This window comes from Diabrotica undecimpunctata, chromosome 3 (genome assembly GCF_040954645.1).
Source record: "Diabrotica undecimpunctata isolate CICGRU chromosome 3, icDiaUnde3, whole genome shotgun sequence".
Classification (NCBI taxonomy): Eukaryota; Metazoa; Arthropoda; class Insecta; order Coleoptera; family Chrysomelidae; genus Diabrotica; species Diabrotica undecimpunctata.
Genome location: NC_092805.1, coordinates 129431926 through 129453574, shown reverse-complemented (window position 1 = coordinate 129453574; position 21649 = coordinate 129431926). Strand labels below are relative to the sequence as shown.

Genomic DNA, 21649 nt, shown 5'->3' with positions numbered 1-21649 from the left:
ATTTGTTTATTAATTTATTAATTTCTTTGTTCCCGTAGAATAAATATTCGCCCTCTCTCTTTTTGTTCGGCAGACTATTCTGTTCCGTGTTGACAGAAAGAGAGAGAAAATAAAGATAGAGGAAGAAAAGAAAAAACATAGGGCGCCAACTACTTTTATAAATAAAAAATTTAACTGAAGATAAAGAAATTAATAAATTAATAAACAAATTAAAATGAAATAATTATTTAAATATAAATTAATAGAGATGTGACGTTTATAACGTTACAACTGTTCAAATGGTGGGTTGATAATTTCTTGGTCGAATTGGTTCCAATAAAAAACTATCCGATGTTTTAATGCAACTATAGTGTTGAAAATAGAATTTTCGTGAACGATGACTTCTAATGTACTCCAAATGTTGTAATCAACTGGATTAAGATAAGTTCTATTTAGCGACCACATGTTGAGTTCGATGAAATCTGCAACTTGTTCTTGCAAATATGTTATTGTATAATCTGTACTGTACTGTACTATACTGTACTCTACAGAATTAATACATATCACCATTCTCTTTCCCAAATAAATATGACAATATATTATTCTCTTTTATTAATTCTAGTTACTTGACAGTAATCGATTCCTCGTATTGGATAATCACTGTTTTATCATTAAATATACCCTAATCATCTTAATAAATTATGTTCTCTCAGTTTGGCATCAATTGCTGTTATTTCCCTTAATAGATTCATTATTAATTTCATCCTTTTCCCAAATGTACTCCTTCACTAAATTCTCATTTCTACAGCATGCTTATACACTTATAGAATTATCTTTTATATTGTATTATGTAAAAATATTTAAATAATGATAAACTCGCACTACTAATAAAAAGAAGACATCAACTTACTTTAAACCGACTTTGGCCAATAGGTGGTTGCGCATAAGGAACATCTTGAAAAGCATAAATATCATGTTCGTTTTGACTTTGAAGGATGTGTCCACGAATTTTTCCAATAGGATTAGCCAAAGTAACCACTAAATCATCGTCTTCCAAAAATGCTTTAGTTTCAAGATTAGAATGAACCTGGAACAATATTGGTTGTACCACAAATTTAAGAGTTAAGTTAAAATATGAGTAATATATATATATATATATATATATATATATATATATATATATATATATATACATATATATATATATATATATATATATATATATATATATATATAAATATATATATATATATATATATATATATGTACAAAGAAAGCAGTTTATTAGGGATGCAGTCAGTAGGTTTGGCCAGGATGTTATAGAAACACTCTTTTGACTTTTGGTCGAGCTTTCGGAATTACTTTATTCCTTCTTCAAGACACTGTAATTAGAAGAAAGTGTAAATATTTACAACATATCTCAAATTATCATTACAACTGACTAGTCGTTGAGATTATCTGTGTAAAGCTACGACACTCAACATTGAAAACACACATATAAAATATAACATTTAAAATAATAGACAAAATACATTTTAAAATTTTGTTAAATAGTTAAAATTTTGTTTGTGACATCTTTTAATGGTGTGTTTTGACTGATCCATAGAGAACAGAAAGAAAAACAAAACAAAAATAGTGTGGTTTAAAAGGTAATTAGGAGTTCTTGCTATTATATTAATGGAAATAATATTAAACCTGTCTTGATAGTATGCAACACGTTTTGTATACAGGTGTATTATGGTGTGTATATGTAAAAGTAAATCTTTATTTTATTTCGATGTTTTGTCAGTAAGTAACAATAAATGTTGCTCAATTTATCTATGTCTGACTTTTTATTTATACAAGACGTATTAGATTTTATGAAACACATTTCCAAGAAAACACGTTTAGTATGGTTTTTTTCCTTTGCCAAAATACAGGAATCATCGAAATTAAATTCATGTTTTAAAGTTAACGCATGTTCTGTGAGCGCGCATGCGTTTATCTTTTTGGTTTTTATGTCACTGCGATGTGATATTACTCTATTGTGAAAATTACGAGATGATTCTCCGATGTACACGTTTTCACAATTGGCACACGGTATAGAATAAACAACATTCGACGACTCCTGTATTGTGAAAGGATCCTTTGTCTTTGTGTACAACTTCGATACCGTTTTCACATTCTTAGTTGTAATTTTTAAGCCACTAACATTTTTGAAAATGTTCAATAGCTTAGGTGTGAGAACTGGAATATAGGGTAGGCAACCATACGTTATTTTAGATTGTGGTAGCTCTGATGTGTTCTGTGTCAATGTCTGTGTCAGTTGTCGGACTTCATTCATCTCATTAATATGAAAATTTTGGTTATCAGAAAATTGCACAGGAAAAGGAGAACCAAAAATGAGTTTATTCAATAGCCCTGTAGGATAGGAGTTCTCTTGTAGTATAGATCTCAACTTTTTTAGTCCCTTGTCCCTGAACTCGATGTGTGATAAGTTGATAACCCTAGTTTTAAGGGCCAAAACCAAATTTGTTTTCATCTTAGATGGATGTTGAGAATAAAAGTTTATGTAACGGTTAACAATACAGGAGTCGTCGAATGTTGTTTATTCTATACTGTGTGCCAATTGTGAAAACGTGTACATCGGAGAATCATCTCGTAATTTTCACAATAGAGTAATATCACATCGCAGTGACATAAAAACCAAAAAGATAAACGCATGCGCGCTCACAGAACATGCGTTAACTTTAAAACATGAATTTAATTTCGATGATTCCTGTATTTTGGCAAAGGAAAAAAACCATACTAAACGTGTTTTCTTGGAAATGTGTTTCATAAAATCTAATACGTCTTGTATAAATAAAAAGTCAGACATAGATAAATTGAGCAACATTTATTGTTACTTACTGACAAAACATCAAAAATAAAATAAAGATTTACTTTTACATATACACACCATAATACACCTGTATACAAAACGTGTTGCATACTATCAAGACAGGTTTAATATTATTTCCATTAATATAATAGCAAGAACTCCTAATTACCTTTTAAACCACACTATTTTTGTTTTGTTTTTCTTTCTGTTCTCTATGGATCAGTCAAAACACACCATTAAAAGATGTCACAAACAAAATTTTAACTATTTAACAAAATTTTAAAATGTATTTTGTCTATTATTTTAAATGTTATATTTTATATGTGTGTTTTCAATGTTGAGTGTCGTAGCTTTACACAGATAATCTCAACGACTAGTAAGTTGTAATGATAATTTGAGATATGTTGTAAATATTTACACTTTCTTCTAATTACAGTGTCTTGAAGAAGGAATAAAGTAATTCCGAAAGCTCGACCAAAAGTCAAAAGAGTGTTTCTATAACCTATATATATATATATATATATACAAAATATAATAAAATATGTATATAAGATGGAAGGCAACCGTATGTACGTATTTCTGTCTATTGGTCATCATGCAGCAGAGTTAGAATAGGAGAATAGTTAACTTCACTAAGGATCACTACAGGAGCAATGCGACCAACTTGTGGCAATAATCCTAGAAGACTCTGAGGTTTCCAGAGCAACAACTAACACATCCACGGAGGAAGCTAAGCTACCTGAGGAAATAAATGCCCAACGCTTAGAACATTTCAAACAACAAGAAAAAGGTTAATTCGAGTTAATAGTAAAATAAAGGTAAAACGTATCAGCAAAGCTCGCAACAAAGGAAAAAAATATAATAAAATATGTATATAAAATGAAAGGATAATTGTATATACGTGTTTCTGACTATGACTATTGGTCGTCTTCAGTACGGTGCAGCCAAGTTAAAAAAAGAGCATGTTAACTTGAAGAAGGATCACTACAGGAACAATGCGACCAATTTGTGACAATAATCTTAGAAGATTCTGAGATTTCCTTTAGAGTATATTATCAGATTCAACTTTGAATGGCTTCAAATATTTGCCCAGAATATTAGGGTTGGAAAAAAGAAGAAGATCTTTTAGTTCCAATAAAAATAACTCAAGCACCTGATAGTTCAGAATTTTTTAATATGATCATCTGCAACTGTAAAAGTGATTGTAAAAAAATTTGTAGTTACAGAAATTCTGAATAAGTTTGTTCAGCTGCATGTGGAAGTTGTACAAACTCATAATTGGACAAATTATAAAAAGTAAAAAAAGAAAGGAAGAGGAAAATCAAAATTAGGTAAATACATACTAACCTACAGTGGAGTAGCAAAAGAAAACAGTGTCAAAGAAGGTGTAGCTTTACTAATAGACTAAAAGTACCAAAATCACATCAAATAGTGTCAATACATATCAGAAAGAATAGTAACAGCAAAGATAAGAATAGAGAAGGAAGACCTGAATATCATCAGAGTATACGACCCAGAAAATAACAAGTCTTAAACAAAAATAGAAGCGTTTTATGACCAATTACAACAAATAGTAGATCAAATCAGATTGAAGATGATAATATTGGGGGATTTTATAGGCAATCAAGTAATACCCGGAATTAAACAAAAACATAACGAGGATTTCACAAACGAAAATGGAGAACTGATGATAAACTTTTGCACGAATAACGAACTAAGAATAAACACATTGTTTGACCACAAAAACCAAAACAAATATTCATTTAATAACACCCATGGAAAAAGATCTGTGATAGATTATGTTATAACCAACAGAGATGTATATCCATCGAAAATAATCGACGTAAGATGCCTCAACTCAGCAGATGTAGGTAGCGACCATAGCCTAGTATTATGTAAAATAAGAATAATCCTGAAATACTTCCCACCCAAGAGAGCGGCGTGAGCACAAACAAAAATCAAAGTCGAAGGACTAAATACAGAATCCACGGAATACTTATACAGGACAAGAATATCATAGAAGATCGCTGGGAATGAAATATTAGAAAACGATAACAAGAAAAGCTGGGAAAAACTTAAAAATAAGATAATTAACGCAACAACAGAACGACTAGGAGAGAGGAAAGTAACGAACACTAACATTTTAAAAAGGAAAACACCATGATTTAGAGAGAAAGTGAAGAAAAAATGTGAAGAAAAGAAGAAAGCCTTTTTAAAATATAGAACACAACAAACACAACAGGCATACAACCACTATAGACGAATCAGGAATGAAACGAATACTTTAGTTAGACAAATAAAAAGGGAACACTGGCAGAGCTTCTCAAAACAGGTGGAACACGACTTCTACGGAACACAAAAAGAAATGTGAAGAATGATCAGAGAATAAAGAAAAGAGATGAACGAACTAATAAAAACGAAACACATTCAGAAAGAAACATGGGTAGACTACTTTCGATCTCTATTTGCTAAAGGTGACGATAACGAACGACCAACACCAGAGGTGACGACAAACGAAGAAATGAATATTGAGGAGGAAGAGGTAAAGGAAGCATTAAGGAAATAAAAAAATAAAAAATCACCAGGAGAGGACAAAATACCGAACGAACTTCTAAAGTACGGAGGACCAGATCTGACCAAACAACTATTAAAGCTAATCCAAAAAATAATAGAATAAAACAGAATTCCTCAAGAATGAAGAGGACAAATAAACTGAATGAAATTATAACACTAAGGTTTTAGGTCGGGAAGATCATGCACCGACGCTATATTTATAATGGGGCAAGTGCAAGAGAAATCATTAGAATACAACAAACCGGCATATATGTTTCGTGGACCTTAAAAAGGAATTTGACCGGGTTAAATTAAAAGACTATACGCAAGAGAGATACCTCTAGGAATAATCAAAACAATCAAAAATATCTACCAAAACAATACAACAAAAGTAAAAGTAGAAGAAGAACTAACCGACCCTATTGAAGCTGACAATGGGATAAAACGGGAAGATTCCTTGAGTCCCCTATTGTTCAACCTGATTATAAATGAAATAATAAAAAAGTAAAAACTAAAAAAGGATAACAAATGGAAGAAAAATAACTTAAAATAATCTGCTATGCAGACGACGCAACACTACTCTCTCAAAGTGAAGATGATGTACAAAGTATGCTGCACCAATTTTATATAACCGCCAGAAAATTTAACATTAATTTCCAAAAAAAGACAAAATGCATGGTTACAACAGCAAACTTACTAAGATGTAAATTGGAGCTGGAAGGTCAGATAATAGAACAAGTGGGTTTAAATATCTAGGCATCACATTACGGAAAGCTCCAATAAAGTAGAAGATCAAGTGAATAGAGAAAACAGAGCCGCAGGCTACCTGAATGAAACAATATGGAGAAATAAAAATATCGGGAATGAAACGAAAGGCAGAATTTACAAAACAGTCATCAGACCAATAATGATATACGCGGCAGAAACAAGACGTAATACAGAGAGGACAAAAAGATGTTAGAAACAGCAGAGATGAAAACACTTAGAAAAATTTATGGTAAGACACTATGGGAGACAGCTAGAAGTAGAGATATACGACCTAGATACAAGATGGAAAACAAGAGCTGGATAAGAAATGGAAGAGTAGAATGGAACGATCATTTTAGCCAAATCGCAACAAATAGAGTAGTAAAGACGGAAAGAGACGGTTCCGCAATAAGAAGACGATCAGTAAGAAGACCAGAAGAAGATAAAAATTAGGATATCATACTTTCTGATTATCAAGAGGATACAAGTAGGTATATCAGATGATACCTGCCAAGAAATTCATAATATCGACTTGAAAGTGCTGTGAATATACTGAAAATGTGATGGATTCAGAAGCTAATTTTACATCGGATGATGTAGAAGATTATGACTAATTGACTAATTAATTAGGTTATTACAACCCTTTTTTTTAATTCTTTCTGGATTGATAAAATACAAAAACTCAATTTTTTATGATATATAATATATATGTACATAATATGTATGAAGGAGATAATTTTTAATAATATGTAAATAACTTAAATTATTAACATGAAAAAATGTACTTAATACTCAGCAGATGCTGCTTAAAAAATTTTTATTGCGAAAAATAATTGTTTATTTCTATTTTATTTGCTTATATATTTAAATATTTTTGCAAGTACACATTTTTTAATTCACTATCACATCAATTTACATCAAATTTGAGGTTTTTTGTATTATTGACGTAATAATTCAATAATTATGCGCGTTCGCAACCAGTTTAAAAAGACGCTATAATATATCAGCAACTACCAAAACTATAAAAATATTCTTAGACCAATTTGTAATGTAAAGTCATGCCAATAATAGTTTTCTAAAAAAAATTATATTTTTTCAATATCATACGAAATACAGCCCAATATACGAAAAAATAAAGTCCATTTTGTAACATTTTTGCAAAATAGAGGGAGGTACTTTAGGATTGTAAACTTTGTTTTTTAATAACGAACACTTTCATCCATCGATTCCAAAATTTTGTGTTTATTGATTGGGCTAATAGGCTGATTTTGCTATACGGTGAATAACAAATTTTTTGTTTTTTTTTTCTATTTATTCAAATATAGCATAGTGCTAGTGGCAAACAACTGTGGACTGGATGTTAACTGTTCAATTTTATCTAATTAGTTTTTGGACTTTCTGGTCTCTTTTTATTTAACATTTTCCTATTGTAGAGATAAATCACGGATATTGTAAATATTGTTTTATTTAGACTATGGCATAATATTCCCTTCATAAAACAATTGGATAGTTATCATCATAGTTATTTGTATAAATATGCAGTTACATTTGCACATGCGCACTTAAAATGTTTAAAGAGTTAAAATCTTCAAATAGCTTTTAAAGTAATTTAAGACCAAATTTTTAAGACATTATTGTTGAAATTTATAGTGTTTAATCTTGCTTTTTCGATACTCGGTATTTAAATAAACATATCAGGTGCTTAAATGAGTACTGCTTGTACATTTTAAGATATTACTTTTACCATAAAAAGTATCATATTAACAAACTGTTTTAGATAATGACAAACCATACATACCTTTGTAAATGTCAAAAAAAATATTAACACTATACATATCGCAGTGATTTTTAATTTTAACATTTTATTTTGAATCTATGAACACTTGATCAGGTTTTCAACAATCAATTTTATACAATCCTTTGTTTTTATACATTTTGATCATACAATTATTAATCTAATAGATTATTCCCCATTCTAGATATTATGTTAATCTAAACATTAAATATAATACTCGAATACTGTAGTTTGATTGTCAAAATTCCACAAGTGCACGAGCTAATCTGATTGATGCTTAATTATTATGTTTTATCAAAGTGAAATTATTCGATCAAAAATAAAAACTAAAGTACATAGATACAAACTTGACACTGGATATATAATATATAATAAAAATTGGTCATTAAAAATATGTAGTTATTAGATATGTAGTTTTATGTATGATAAGATAATTTACTAAATCCTTGATTAAAGTGGAGGAGACTTATGGATTTAAAATATTTTCATACTTATTTTGTGGCTTTACCTAAAAAATTGACAAATACAGTTCATTACAATAAAAATGATGTACTGTCAGTTTGACATTATAATTTGAATAAAAAGTAATAAATTCACATAATTCACTACTGATTCTTATTTCAAAGAGTGTGTTTGTTTATTGAAGCCAAAAATGCCGAGACGTGTTTTAGAAGTAAATAGCTTTATATTTAATCTAAATGTTTATAAACAGCTTTGCAAAATGCAAAAAGTGAACAAAATGAACAAAATGTCTCACCATACAAACCTCGCCTACGCTCACAGGCAATAGGTCTCTTTCCAAAGGTTGCAACTTTGAAATTCGTGAGATTATATATATATATATATATATATATATATATATATATATATATGTATGTATAAAAAGTGTGAAAAGAAAGAACACGTTTCTTTACATTTAGTTTAGTTTTAGATATAATTAAAAGAAAGAAATGTGTTTGAAATTTCCAGAACAAGTCTCTAGAGAGTTTTGAGACAGATTAGGTTTAAGTTTAAAAAGGAAGACAGTAGAAAGTGTCAAAGAGCTAGTGTCGTTCACAAAAGAATAGAATTTTTAAGAAATTATAACAAATTAAAAAAAATGTTCTTTCTTTGTTTATTTAGACAAAACATGGATTTTTGTTAAAAGTGGTATAAAACGAAGTTGGCAGGATGAGAGATAAAAAACATAAAACACATTGATAATGAATGAGAGAATTATTGTGCATGCATGGATTTTATTGATGCAGCTGATCTTGTATTTTCATCAAAATCAAAATCGGACAATTATTATGACAATATAAATACGGAGATGTTTGTAAAATGGTTTAAAGAAAAACTTTTGACAAGTTTACATGAACCGTCTGTTATAATACTGGATAATTATAATTCAAATTTCGAAATTTTACGCCTGACCACAGATAAAATAGCGAAGCAGACCAGAGAGATATAGACTCCTACTGGAACAGGATAAAGGAAGATATTGAGTACGCAGCACAAGATGAAATAGGAACAGAAACTTGTATCCGAAAAAATCACATACCCAAAGACGCAACACAGAAAAAAATTAATCCTATGAAAAAATGCTTACCCGCTGAACTAGAACAACTATAGAGAATTACCAGACAAAGAGAAGAGAAGAAAAGAAAATACACAGAATGAAGAAACGAAACCACCTAAAAAAGGAACTTCAATATATAAAAAACATTCTATAGAAAAGTTAACATCAACAGAAAAGAATTCAAGGCAAACACAAATCAATGTAAAAGTTTGAATGGCGATCTATTAACATCAAGAACAGACGTACTAAAAAGGAGAAGAAAACCCTGAACACAAAAGCTGTGAGGTAAGCGGAGCAAACGAGAGGGAGGAGGATCCACCAACGATCCTGGAAGTTAAAGACGCTGTAAACAAACTATCCAGAAACAAATCACCCGGAATAGAGAATCTCCCAGTGAAATTATATAAAGAAGGTGGCCACGATATCATAATAGTGCTACAGCAGCTTATAAAAGAAATATGGATACAGAAGTCCCTTCCCAGTGATTGAAATATTGGAATACTTTGCACCATACACAAAAAGTAAGTAAGTTCGTGTAACCTTCTGGCTAAGGTCTAGTGTTAGGGTTTTCAGGTCATAGTCATTTTCATCATCATTTTACCATACACAAAAAGGGAGATATCTTTGAATGCTCTAACCATCGAGGAATTACGCTCCTAAATGCAGCGTATAAAATATTCTCCAATATACTTTGCCATCGTATGGCACCATATGCAGAGCGAATAATAGGACAATACCAGACTGGTTTCAGAGGTAGTAAGTCAACAATTCAAATCATCAGATGTCAACCCTAAGACAAATTCTAGAGAAAACACTGAAATACGGTGTAGACACGCACCACATATTTTTATAGACTACAAGGCAGCCTACGACTCTGTAAATAGAAGAGAATTCTTTAGAGCAATGATAGACCTAGATGTATCGAATCTGTTAGTAAGTCTAACCACACTAACCCTTGAAAAAGTTGAATGCAGAGTACGAACCCAGGGGGAACTCTCTGAACCTTTTAAAACAAATAACGGGCTAAGTCAGGGAGACCCACTCTCCTGTATACTATTCAATCTAGCTCTGGAAAAAGTAATACGTACGTCACAAATCACAACTACCGGTTCAATATATAACAAATCTGTGCAAATCCTAGCATATGCTGATGATATCAATATTGTTGGCAGAACGGAAAACGCAGCACGAGAGGCATACGTAGCACTAAAGGAAGAGGCTACAAAAATGGGTTTAATAATAAACGCCAATCAAACGAAACACATGAAAATAGATATGCAACCACAAATACTACGGTCACTTGTTATAGAAAACGACGTCGTCGAAGCAGTTAACGAATTTGTATACTTGGGAACGCTCGTCAATACTGAAAATGACACTACCGCAGAGATAAACCGCAGAACTTGCACGGCTAATAGATGCTATTTTGGGCTTAATCTCCTTTTTAAATCTACATATATCAAGAAATATAAAAGTAAAACTCTAAAAAACAATAATACGCCCAGTCCTAACATATGTTTCAGAAACCGGGACTTTAACAAAAAGCAATGAACGGATAGATAGGATGTTTCGAAAGAAAAATACTAAGGCGAATCTATGGAGCGAAAATGGAAATGGTGTCTGGAGAAGACGATACAACTTCGAACTCTATAGAATATACCAGGAACCAGATATCGTAAAATACATTAAGATAGGACGTCTGAGGTGGGTAGGCCATGTAATGCTGATGGAGCAAACCAACTCAGCTAGAAAAACGCTGCTTGACAGACCTATTGGTCAAAGAAGAAGAGGAAGACCCAGAACAAGATTCCTAGATAACATACATCAAGATATGCGAAATATGGAAATACGTGCTTGGTGGAGGAAGGCGATGGATAGGGACGACTGGAAAAAAATTATTGGGGAGGCTAGGACCCACACAGTCAAAATGAAGCCAAAACGTTGATGACCATAGATAAAATAAAAGAATAAAAATATTACATTTGCTTAGTATTGTTTTAAGAGTCGATTACTAACGTTATCTAAAATTTATGCATCCGATTGAATATATTTGGGGGATATGCAAAACATATTACGATATTCATATTGGATACAAGGGTTACAGTAACGAGGCAGCATGGCAACAAGCATTGGATACTTCCATTCCTAAAATTTGGAAAAAAAGTGTAAAAAATATCACTTAATTGAATAATTGTGGAAGAATCTGAATGAGGAGGAAACTAAGGAAACTAAGCACTAAACCTACCAATTTTTCGTAGCAAGATGAATTATTGTGAAACTGTTTGCATTAAATTCTGGAAAGTGTCTGGAGAAATGAAAATTGCATTTTGTATATAAGAAAAATACATTTCCAAATAGCATAGATAATGAAAAATTGGCAACCAATAAAATATCGACAGGAATGCTCCTGCTCGTGCTCGTCCTTCCTGCTACTTAGGATGGACTGTGTCTCCTGGAGTATGTTATGTTATTCTAAATTAACCGACAGTCATAGCTCCTAAGTTTTCGAGGCCGCTAAATACAAATATGATAACGACTATGGACCTCGAGCTACCTGGTGACCAGGTGGACCTCGTCTTCTTGAATTTTAGTAACTGAGTAACTGAGTATTCACCTTAGAACGTTTAGATTTTGTTATCTTTTTTAGCCTCAATTTTATTTTTGAGACAAGGAGGTTATGGTCTGACGGGACATCTGCTCCAGGAACAGTCTTAACGCTTACAATGGAATTTCTAAATCTTACATTGGTTAGAGTAAAGTCCATCTAATTTCTAATGCAATTTTGTTCATTATCCTGTGGTAACCTCCAGGTATACAGTCTACGGGGTGGTAATCGAAACCATGTGTTGATAATCGCCAGGTTTTCTTCTTGACAACATTGAGCCAATCTGTCGTCTCTAGCATTCCTTAATCCTAAACCATAATCACCTATTATATTGTCGACTCGGCCTTTTCCTATCTTTGCATTTAAATCACCCATTATTATAGTAAATAGTTACTTCTATAATACTATTAAAAGCGATTAAAAAAAGAGTTGGACTAAGAATCGAACCTTGTGTGATTCCATTGTCTACTATATTGGATGAGCTTGTAACACCATTTATTCTAACTTGAATTGAGCGATTTTTTAAGAGCTTTTATTAATAAGAATATGTGACCTTGAATTCCATTGTCTTTCAATGCTTCTAAAATACAGTGCCTCCATGCTCTATGGTAGGCTTGAGTTACATCGAAAAATATTGCTATTACTTTTTGGTTATTTTCAAAAGCTTCATTGATTGAATTACATTTGTGAAGAAGAAATATACGAGAAACTAAATATCTAACAAACAACTTGTCAGTCAGGTAGTTATATCATTTTCTGCATCTTTTCTGTTTAATATATGGGAAAACTTACTGGGTTTTAATAAAATTAGTCCACAATGTAAGCAACGGTTTACGCAGTGTTTCGTCGACATGATAATTTAACAATGGAAAACCCCACAAATAGGGTAATTCTACAGCATGTTGAGCACCTAAAATGGAAATACATGTTTTACTAAAGAAAATGTGAGCCCAAACTGTTGTTATTGCAATAACAGTAATATTATTAAATTACCTCCATAGTACGAAGCGTTTGTAAATTTAAATCCAAAGCAACTGAGCACTCATTGAATCTCGATTGTAATGTACATACAGCATTCGAGTGTGGATGAGTGGTCAATATTTATTCAATGACTCATCTAATCAACAAGTCAAATTTAATCAGCAAAGCTTAGTAAATTCATATACACTGTTTATTGTGCATACTAATAAATCTTTGATTAAATTCCTAATATCTACGGAAACTACTTAAAGCAGACATTCGTAAATTTTTAATAAAAAAATAGCTTAAATAAAACTCTACTAGTACTCTATTAGGTGAAAGAGAAAGTTAACTTAATTTGAAAAAATCTGAGAGGTTCAATTCCAAGTTTCTCGGTTCTGGGCGGTGCGACGGAAGACGTAGAAACTCTAGACGTGCTTTTATAAAAGTGTATATTATTTATAATACTTAAAATATTATCAATCTAATATTAATAGTATAATTCAGCACCAAAATTACTTCAAAGTGGTATTTATTGTGTGGTAACAGCGGTAATAACGCAAGAAGTGTCAACAGAGCTGTCATTGTATCGTCGCTGTTATTTTAAATATAGTCGCGGTAAAATATATATTGTAGAACTTCTTAAATGCGGTGACGTTTGATACCTTCTTTTTACAACCGACTGAATGCCTGTGCGAAGCGTTTAAGTTGGGAAGCAGTTTGTTTTGTCAGTAGAGTATATGTTTTAGAGTTTTGTCAGTAGAGTATAAATGTAGTTATAAATATGTTGTACAATAACATTACTGATTGTTTAATATCTATACTGCAAATTTACATAACATTTCCATTAAAAATATTAGCTTTAAAATAATACAGTATGCTGATGACTTTCTTATGTATTCTTCTACCAAAAAATACGATAACTGCATTCAAACTTTAGAAAAAATACATGATAGATCCAAAAATTGGTTCAAACAAAATGGGTTTGAAATTGCATCAAGTAAATCAAGTATTAGTATTTTCACTCGACACAAGATCCCAAAACTAAATCAGATAAAATTGAATGGCTATGATTTTAATTTCAGTTCTTCAATTAAATATTTGGGAATGATTCTCGTTCGCAAGTTAACTTGGAAACTTCACGTTGAGTTTATGTTGGATAGATGTAAGAAGGGTCTAAATTTCCTCAAATCAATTACAAAAACATGGTGAGGTGCAGATGTGGAAACTTCTTTGCTTTTCTTCCGATCTTATATTAGATCAATTATCATTATGGATGCATATTATATGGTTCAGCAAGTAAACATATTCTGAAAACAATAGACGTGTTTCAAAACGCAACATTGCGTATTTTTTTGGGTGCCATGAAATCGACGCCTATTAATGCTCTTCATGTGGAAGCTCTAGAAAATCCCTTGGGCTATAGAAGAGAATACCACAGTCAAAAGTTTGTTATTAATATACAAAATCGTAACACTACTCTCTACTCAAATATCAGAAAACTGAACGAAGAAGATTTAACTAATCGATATTGGAGACTTAAGAAGAGACTCGCCTCCACTTTGTGAGGCTTTTAGAAGCCTGACAAATTTTGATTATGACTTTAAATCACATGATAATCTTAACATCGAACATTTTTATTCGTGCTTGCAACCCATTACTGTGACACAACCGAATTACCATGTAAATTCTTCTGTTAGCTCGAATATTTTGAGGTCCTGTTTATCTAGTGTGTCAGACTCTTTAGTTATTTATACGGATGCCTCAAAGTCTATTGTTAGTACTAGGTGTGCTTTCTACATTCCATCAACTAATACAGAAAAACTTTGTCGACTAACTCCTAGTTCTTCAATCTTTAGTGCTGAAGCTGTAGCAATATATGCAGCATTAAGATACTTTGAAAACACTCAGAATACATCTGTTACAATAGTATCTTACTCATTGTCTGTTATGTTAGCCATTGAAACTTTAAATTTTCCTAATAACTTAAATATATATGTCTTTCAAATTAAAACACTTGTTTATGACATTTATTAAAACCAAAGAGTTGTTAATTTTTTGTAAGTTAAAGCACATATAGGTCTTAAATACAACAAACATGTTGACCTATTAGCTAAAAAGGCCATTGATACCGGAACGCAAGCTGGTCACCAAATCTGTAGACAAGACGCATTAACAATAATTAAAAATAATATCAATAGTAAATGGAAACAATCTTGGCATATATATAGTACCCAGTCTTCCTCGCAATATGCTTCTATACAGCCTATAATCCCAAGTGATTATTGGTTTAATCTGTTCCACGAAGGTATATAACATCCATAATTAGAATAAAATTTGGACACGCCTGCTATCCTAGTCATCCGTCCAAACTAAAAATCGTAAATTCAAATATTTATGTCCAGACTGTCAAAAAGAAGGTGATCTAGATCACATTTTCTTCGAATGTAAAAAATACACAAAACAAACTGAAATTCTAATAAAAATTTAGTCAACATAAAAATTTTTCCTCCGTACAATATGTGCTATCTGCTATCTCTAAGTATAAGAGTTGTAAATGAATGTTTGATGGAATTTATTTGCAAAAGTAAGCTTAATATTTAACTTTAATTAGAATCCTAACCTCTGTTTTACCCCATTTGTTATTACCTTTTATCCGTGACCCAATCTAGTTTGTCTTAAAAGCAATGTCTTGATGGGTCCCTAGACGAGAATCGAGTGCCCATGTTTTATCTATATCCTATCCTTAATAATAATTTTAATGCTTAAAATTTGTAATGCTACTTAAGTTTGAAATTTATATTATTTTTTTATTGTGCTACACAATTTGTACATTGTGCCAGTATGAATAAAATTCCTAAAAAAAGTACCCGTAAAGAAGATTCGACTGCATTTTAATGCTGAATCACAGAAAGTATGTTTCAATTTGTACAAAGATCTACATAAAAAAGAACCTTCTGATTTACTACAAATATCACTTTCAACTAAATAAAAAATATCACAAGAAGAGTGATATAACTTTTCAAGGCCTATAAATGCCTCACTTATAAAACTATTGAAAGCCACAATTAGGAGGAAACTAAGGAAACTAAGCACTAAATCTACCAATTTTTCGTAGCAAGATGAATCGTTGTGAAACTTTTTGCATTCAATTCTGGAAAGTGTCAGCAAAAATTCTTGTTGATAAAATGAAAATTGCATTTTGCACATACGAAAAATGCATTTCCAAATAGCATAGATAATGAAAAATTGGCAACCAACAAAATATCGACAGGAATGAGTATAATTTAGTTATTCGGGGCTCTTTGAGGTCGCTGAATACGATTATGATAACTGCGATTATGCTCGTGCTTCCTGCTACTTAGGGTGAACTTTGTCTCCTGGAGTATATTATAGTAACCGATAGTCTTAACTTGTGGGTTTTCGAGGCCTCTGAATACAAATATGATAACGACTATGGACCTCGAGCTACCTGGTGACCAGGGTGGACCTCGTCTTCTTGAGTTCTATGTTATTTTCATTTAAAATTAGTCAAATGTCATTACTTGAAGGGGTTTTAGAGGTCGCCGAACATGAATATTATGATGGCGATACTCCTCGAGCTACCTCGAGGAAAACCTTGTTCTCTAAATTTTTAGTCTAAACTTTACGTCGTCTTTTTCTTTCTATTACCAGACTTAACGACCACGCCAACTTTGGAATCTACCGCAAACCTACTCAAACTGACCAAAATTATCCTCTTTTAGAAATTTTATTCATAGACTAACCTAACCAATCACAACATTCCTTTATCCACTGATGAATATAACAAGGAACTAAATATCATTAAACAAATAGCTGTTAACAATGGATATGATCACCACATCATTGAAAAACTAGTTCATTAATCACTCACATTTCTTTAAAAGTTGGCAATACTCTAAATAATATCCTTAATAACGCCAAAGATTCCATCCACTACATGAACTGTAGTGGAGTGTACAGATTGTCTTGTTCTGATTGTAATGATTCATATATTCAGAACTTACAGATCGCTGTTAACTGGATCCGCAGAATACTCTAAACTAGTAAACACATCAGCTTTTCCCACCACCTGAAAGTTAACAAGCACCACTTGTATATCTCCGATGGTGTTACATTAATTTGTACCATACAAGAGAAAAATATCTTACGATTGGACCTCTATGAAGACTTGGAAATTGCCAGAGATATAAGGACTAGCCCCAATTGCACCAATCGTTATTTCTACATTAATCTAATCATTTTACCCCTATACTTCGTCAACTTTTTTCCTAATCTTCGGTCAGTTCCTTTATCATAATTCTTTTATTATTTTACTACTGGATCCTATCGTCCCCCTTTCTTAACTGGCATTTAACTTTCTACTTTCCAAACTTAACAACCAATAACTTCACCTAGAAACTCGTTTCATTGTATCATCCTTTTTCATATACCTTTTATTCTTCTTTCATGCACAGTAATTAATTACAGCACACTCTCCCACAATCAAGTCCCACATTTTGATTTGTAAGATCTCTTTAAATTCATCTTATTTCTACCGTTCAACACTCCATTTTCAGCCTGTATTTTCCATCTTTTTAATACAACAAAAAATCTTTCGCTTTTTTCATTCTGTTTTCAATTTTCAATTTCGTCATTATTTAACAATTTATAACACTGGATTTCCTATTCCCTTTTTTTAATTAGTCCACGTATGTTTTTAGTTGTTTTTTAAATCCAATCTGATGTAGAGGGATAATACATTTTTGTTCTATAACTATAGGGATTAATCTATGTATTTTAAAGGAGTTTTTTAAACAATTTTGAAATCACTACAGAAACGATACTACCTGACATGGTGTTTCCTCATTTAATGGTTTCCCAGGTTTTGCTATCATAGCGATTTCCGCTACCTTTCAGCATCCTGGGAAGTATTTAGGGTTAAAACTAAAGGGAGTTACATACGGCATATCAAAACTAATCTCTTCTTTCTCTTTTTCTACCTCTTAGCCTTCTATCGTCCATCTTTAGACATAGATCTCTCCCAACTCCTTCCATCGATCTTTATCCTGAGCAATATACTTCCGATTTATTACGACTATTTTTTTTTTATGTCATCTACCCATCATATTTGCAGTCTTCCTCTCGATCATCTACCTTTGTAAGGTCTCCCATGTTGTAATGTGACGTTACAACGTTGATGTTTTTGTGTAGCAGTGTGGCCTGCAAAGTTCTATTTAAGTTTGGCAATTTTTGTTTACATATTTTGGGCTTTAGTTTATGATTTTATCCAGTCGTTTTCTTTCTGTCCGACAGTCGTATATCTGACACTGTCCTTTTCATTGCCCTTCCTATTGTGGCTAGTTCGTTTATTTTCTTCTTAGTTAGGGTCCAGGCTTGACATCCATATATCATGATAAGAAAGATGTACTGGTTGAACACTTTGCTCAAGTATCGAGGTATTTTGCGTAAGTATCCAACAGAGTTTTTTAAATCTTGCCCATGCCAGTCTCGCTCTTCTCGTGATTACCGCACTTTGGTTCTCTTGTCAAGTTTCAAAATTTGGCCTAAAAATTTGGTAGATCTATTTTGGACTTGTTTTATCTCATTGACATTTACGGTTATACGTCTGGGGTCATCTCTATTTGTCATTAATTTTGTTTTTGTCATATTCTATTTAGGCCGACGTATTTGGTCTGCTTTGCTGTCTGCGAGTTCCTCCACCATAGTTTGAAATTCCTCGAATATGCTCGCTATAATACATCACGATGTGATCAGCGAATCTGAGGTGATTTAATTTGTTGCCATTAACGTTGATGCCATATGTTTTAAGTCACTTTTATAGACACACACGAAATAATACCGATACCTATTCGCGACAAATATATTTAAATGTCCATTTTATGTACCCTTTAATAATAATATAGACATCTATACCTCAAACTGCCTGCTTCTGCAATGTGATTACTATCAAATGTGTGCGATTAAAAAAAACACTATAATGACAAGAATTTTTTTGTAAAACAATCATTGCTCACGAGATTAGCATTTAACTGGACGATAGTCATTTTCCTGTGGAAGACACTTTTATTTTTGTATTTCCATTCAAGTTAATCTATAAAAATAACTCAATATAACATCAGTAAATTAGTATTATAAAATTACCAGTCTGTATCTCAGTTCAATAACTTGAACAACAAAAATTAACGAATCCAATTCGAAATATTCGATTTAAAAAAGTTTTCTATCCAACTGTATCTGGCTTTTAACAAAGTAAAATCACGATATTTGTATTTGACTTAAGCTATTATACTAAGCTTACAGGATAAGCCACGAAAATGGTCTCGACTTGAAAAAATAAACAATAATCCATCTGTTCTCGGCAGACACATGGTATGCAACGAACACATTAAATACATTAAGGAAATTAAAGGAGGCTCTATACTAAGAATCTTCATAAAATAAACAGCCACAGAATATACAATATTTAATGAAGGCATGTGTAAAATCATATATATATATATATATATATATATATATATATATATATATATATAATGAGTTTGCTTATTGAACCGTACACATTATATATACTATGTTTACTTACCTTATATATTTTTTAGTAGAGTTTCTTGGGCTTAAGGCTTTTTTTTTCAACGATTCCGCAAGATATCCATACCTTTTCAAGAAATATTATTAACTAAAAAACACTTTTTTAAAAAGCAATAAGATTTAAAAAGAATTTTTTACTTACCACCAAGCATGTAAAAGTTGGTTGTGAAAAAGTATACAATTAAAAATAACAATTAAAATAATAGTAAAAATATAGGATAGACAAACAATTTAAATTATAATTATATTTTAAATTTAATATGGCGTTCGTTGATGTTAGGTTTATTATTTAGACAATTAAGTGTTTTGTTTTTACATCATTCTCCTTCTCATTCGTTGAGCCCTAGTCAGGACGTGGTAGCACTCTAACTATGATTAGCTTGCCGTCTCCATTGAGTGCAATCATGTAGGTACCATATGGACGGCTTCATGTAGAGATTTTCCTACCAGAGTCTTCATTTGGTTTTCCCATAGTGTTGTCGATGGTTTAGTCTTCGGCCTTCTACCTTTCCTTCTACCGTGGTCCGTGGTCCCTGTTCTTCTAGCTAGAAGACCGAAGTAAATTAGGTATGCTCGGTTTAATTTTTTTAATAGCATATCTTTTATATAACGGTCTTCCAGAATTGACAGGTTGATTCTATAATATGTCCAGGACACGCGTAGAATTCTTCCATAGACCCACATTTCGAAGGCTTTGATCTTTCTCCTATCAGTTTTTTTGAGAGTCCATGTTTGAGCTGCGTATGTAACAATGGAAAAAATAAGGATATTGACCAACCTAAGCTTAGTATTCCTTGTTATTGTTCGGTCTATCCATGTTTTAAGCAATTTAGCTGTTACGGTTTGTTTGGGCCATTGCTAGAGTACGGTTGATTTCTAAGGAGCAATCGCCATTGTTAGTTAGCAGAGACCTGAAGTATGCAAATATGTCTACCACTTCGAATTTCGCCACTTGGTGTGTGTGCGGTAGATTATTATGTACTTTGTCTAGGATTATTATTTTTATTTTTCTGGTGTTGATCTGAAGTCCGAATTCTTCGCTTATTCGGCTTGGCCGTTCAGCGAAGGTAATCATTTCGACTTCATTCGCTGCTAGCATAAGGGTGTCATCTGCGTATCGGAGGTTGCTGATTTTTTTGCCACCTATAGTGATACCTGCATTCCATTCGTATAGTACTTTCCTCATTATATAGAATATATTTTGTATAACAATGGTGATAGTATGCAGCCCTGTCGAGTTCCTTTCTTTGTTTTGAACGCACAGTGTTTATCGTACAGATTTCTTATTAGGTATACTAGGTGATCAGGTACTCCCATATTTTCCATTGAACTCCAGAGGGTATCCCATTTTATTGAATCAAAAGCTTTTGTGTAATCTACGAAATAGAACAGCATTGATATGTTGTTGTTTTGTGTAAAACTTAGAGGTAGCTAGTTAAATGAATAAGAATAATAACAAAAAAAATATAATATTCTGATTGTGAATAAATTAGCACTTAATTTAAATATCCCGGAATATAGCTGGCTTAACTCATTGCTGTTATATGTACAAAGAAAAAACACCTACCTTTGAAATATGGTGTATTAATTATTGTAGCAAGCGGAGTAGAGGAGTCTGTGTGTCACGACACAAGGGACGCACTGGTCAAACTAGAAGAGATGTTCACATCGCGATACTTTGCCTTAAAGTGTTTTTTAGCCTTTTTAAAGATAAAAATCCACACCTACAAATTCTAAGAGGTGGGCAACGGAAGCGAACCCTCATAAATCAGAGCTATTGTAATGCACTTTTGAAATACGATACTTTAACTAAATGGTTCACAGAAATTTGATATTGTGTAACGTTTTCTGTGATTTGCGAGGCAGTTTCCCAATAACAAAGAGAAGTCAATTTCTTTCAACTTAAAAACAGAGTATTATGTGTTAGCCAGTTAAACAATGGGAATTTTCTGAATAGAAGAAAATAATATACTGTAATCT

General features: G+C 32.0%; 2 protein-coding genes across 2 annotated transcripts in view; both read right to left on the bottom strand.

The window, feature by feature from the left end:
• The window catches only part of LOC140436167 (para-nitrobenzyl esterase-like), a 39240-nt gene extending 31068 nt beyond the window's left edge, over positions 1-8172 (bottom strand). Inside the window, exons 1-2 of the mRNA XM_072524875.1 lie at positions 7938-8172; positions 890-1066 (exon numbers count right to left, since the gene is read on the bottom strand). Coding sequence (XP_072380976.1) covers positions 890-1066; positions 7938-8000 — 240 coding nt within the window. The 5' untranslated portion in view covers positions 8001-8172. The remainder of the gene's footprint in view (positions 1-889; positions 1067-7937) is intronic.
• Positions 8173-20498: 12326 nt separating this feature from the next.
• On the bottom strand, positions 20499-20855 carry LOC140436047 (uncharacterized). Its single transcript, XM_072524760.1, has one exon. The coding sequence runs from the start codon at positions 20853-20855 to the stop codon at positions 20499-20501; it is 357 nt and encodes a 118-aa protein (XP_072380861.1).
• Between the last annotated feature and the right edge of the window lie 794 nt (positions 20856-21649).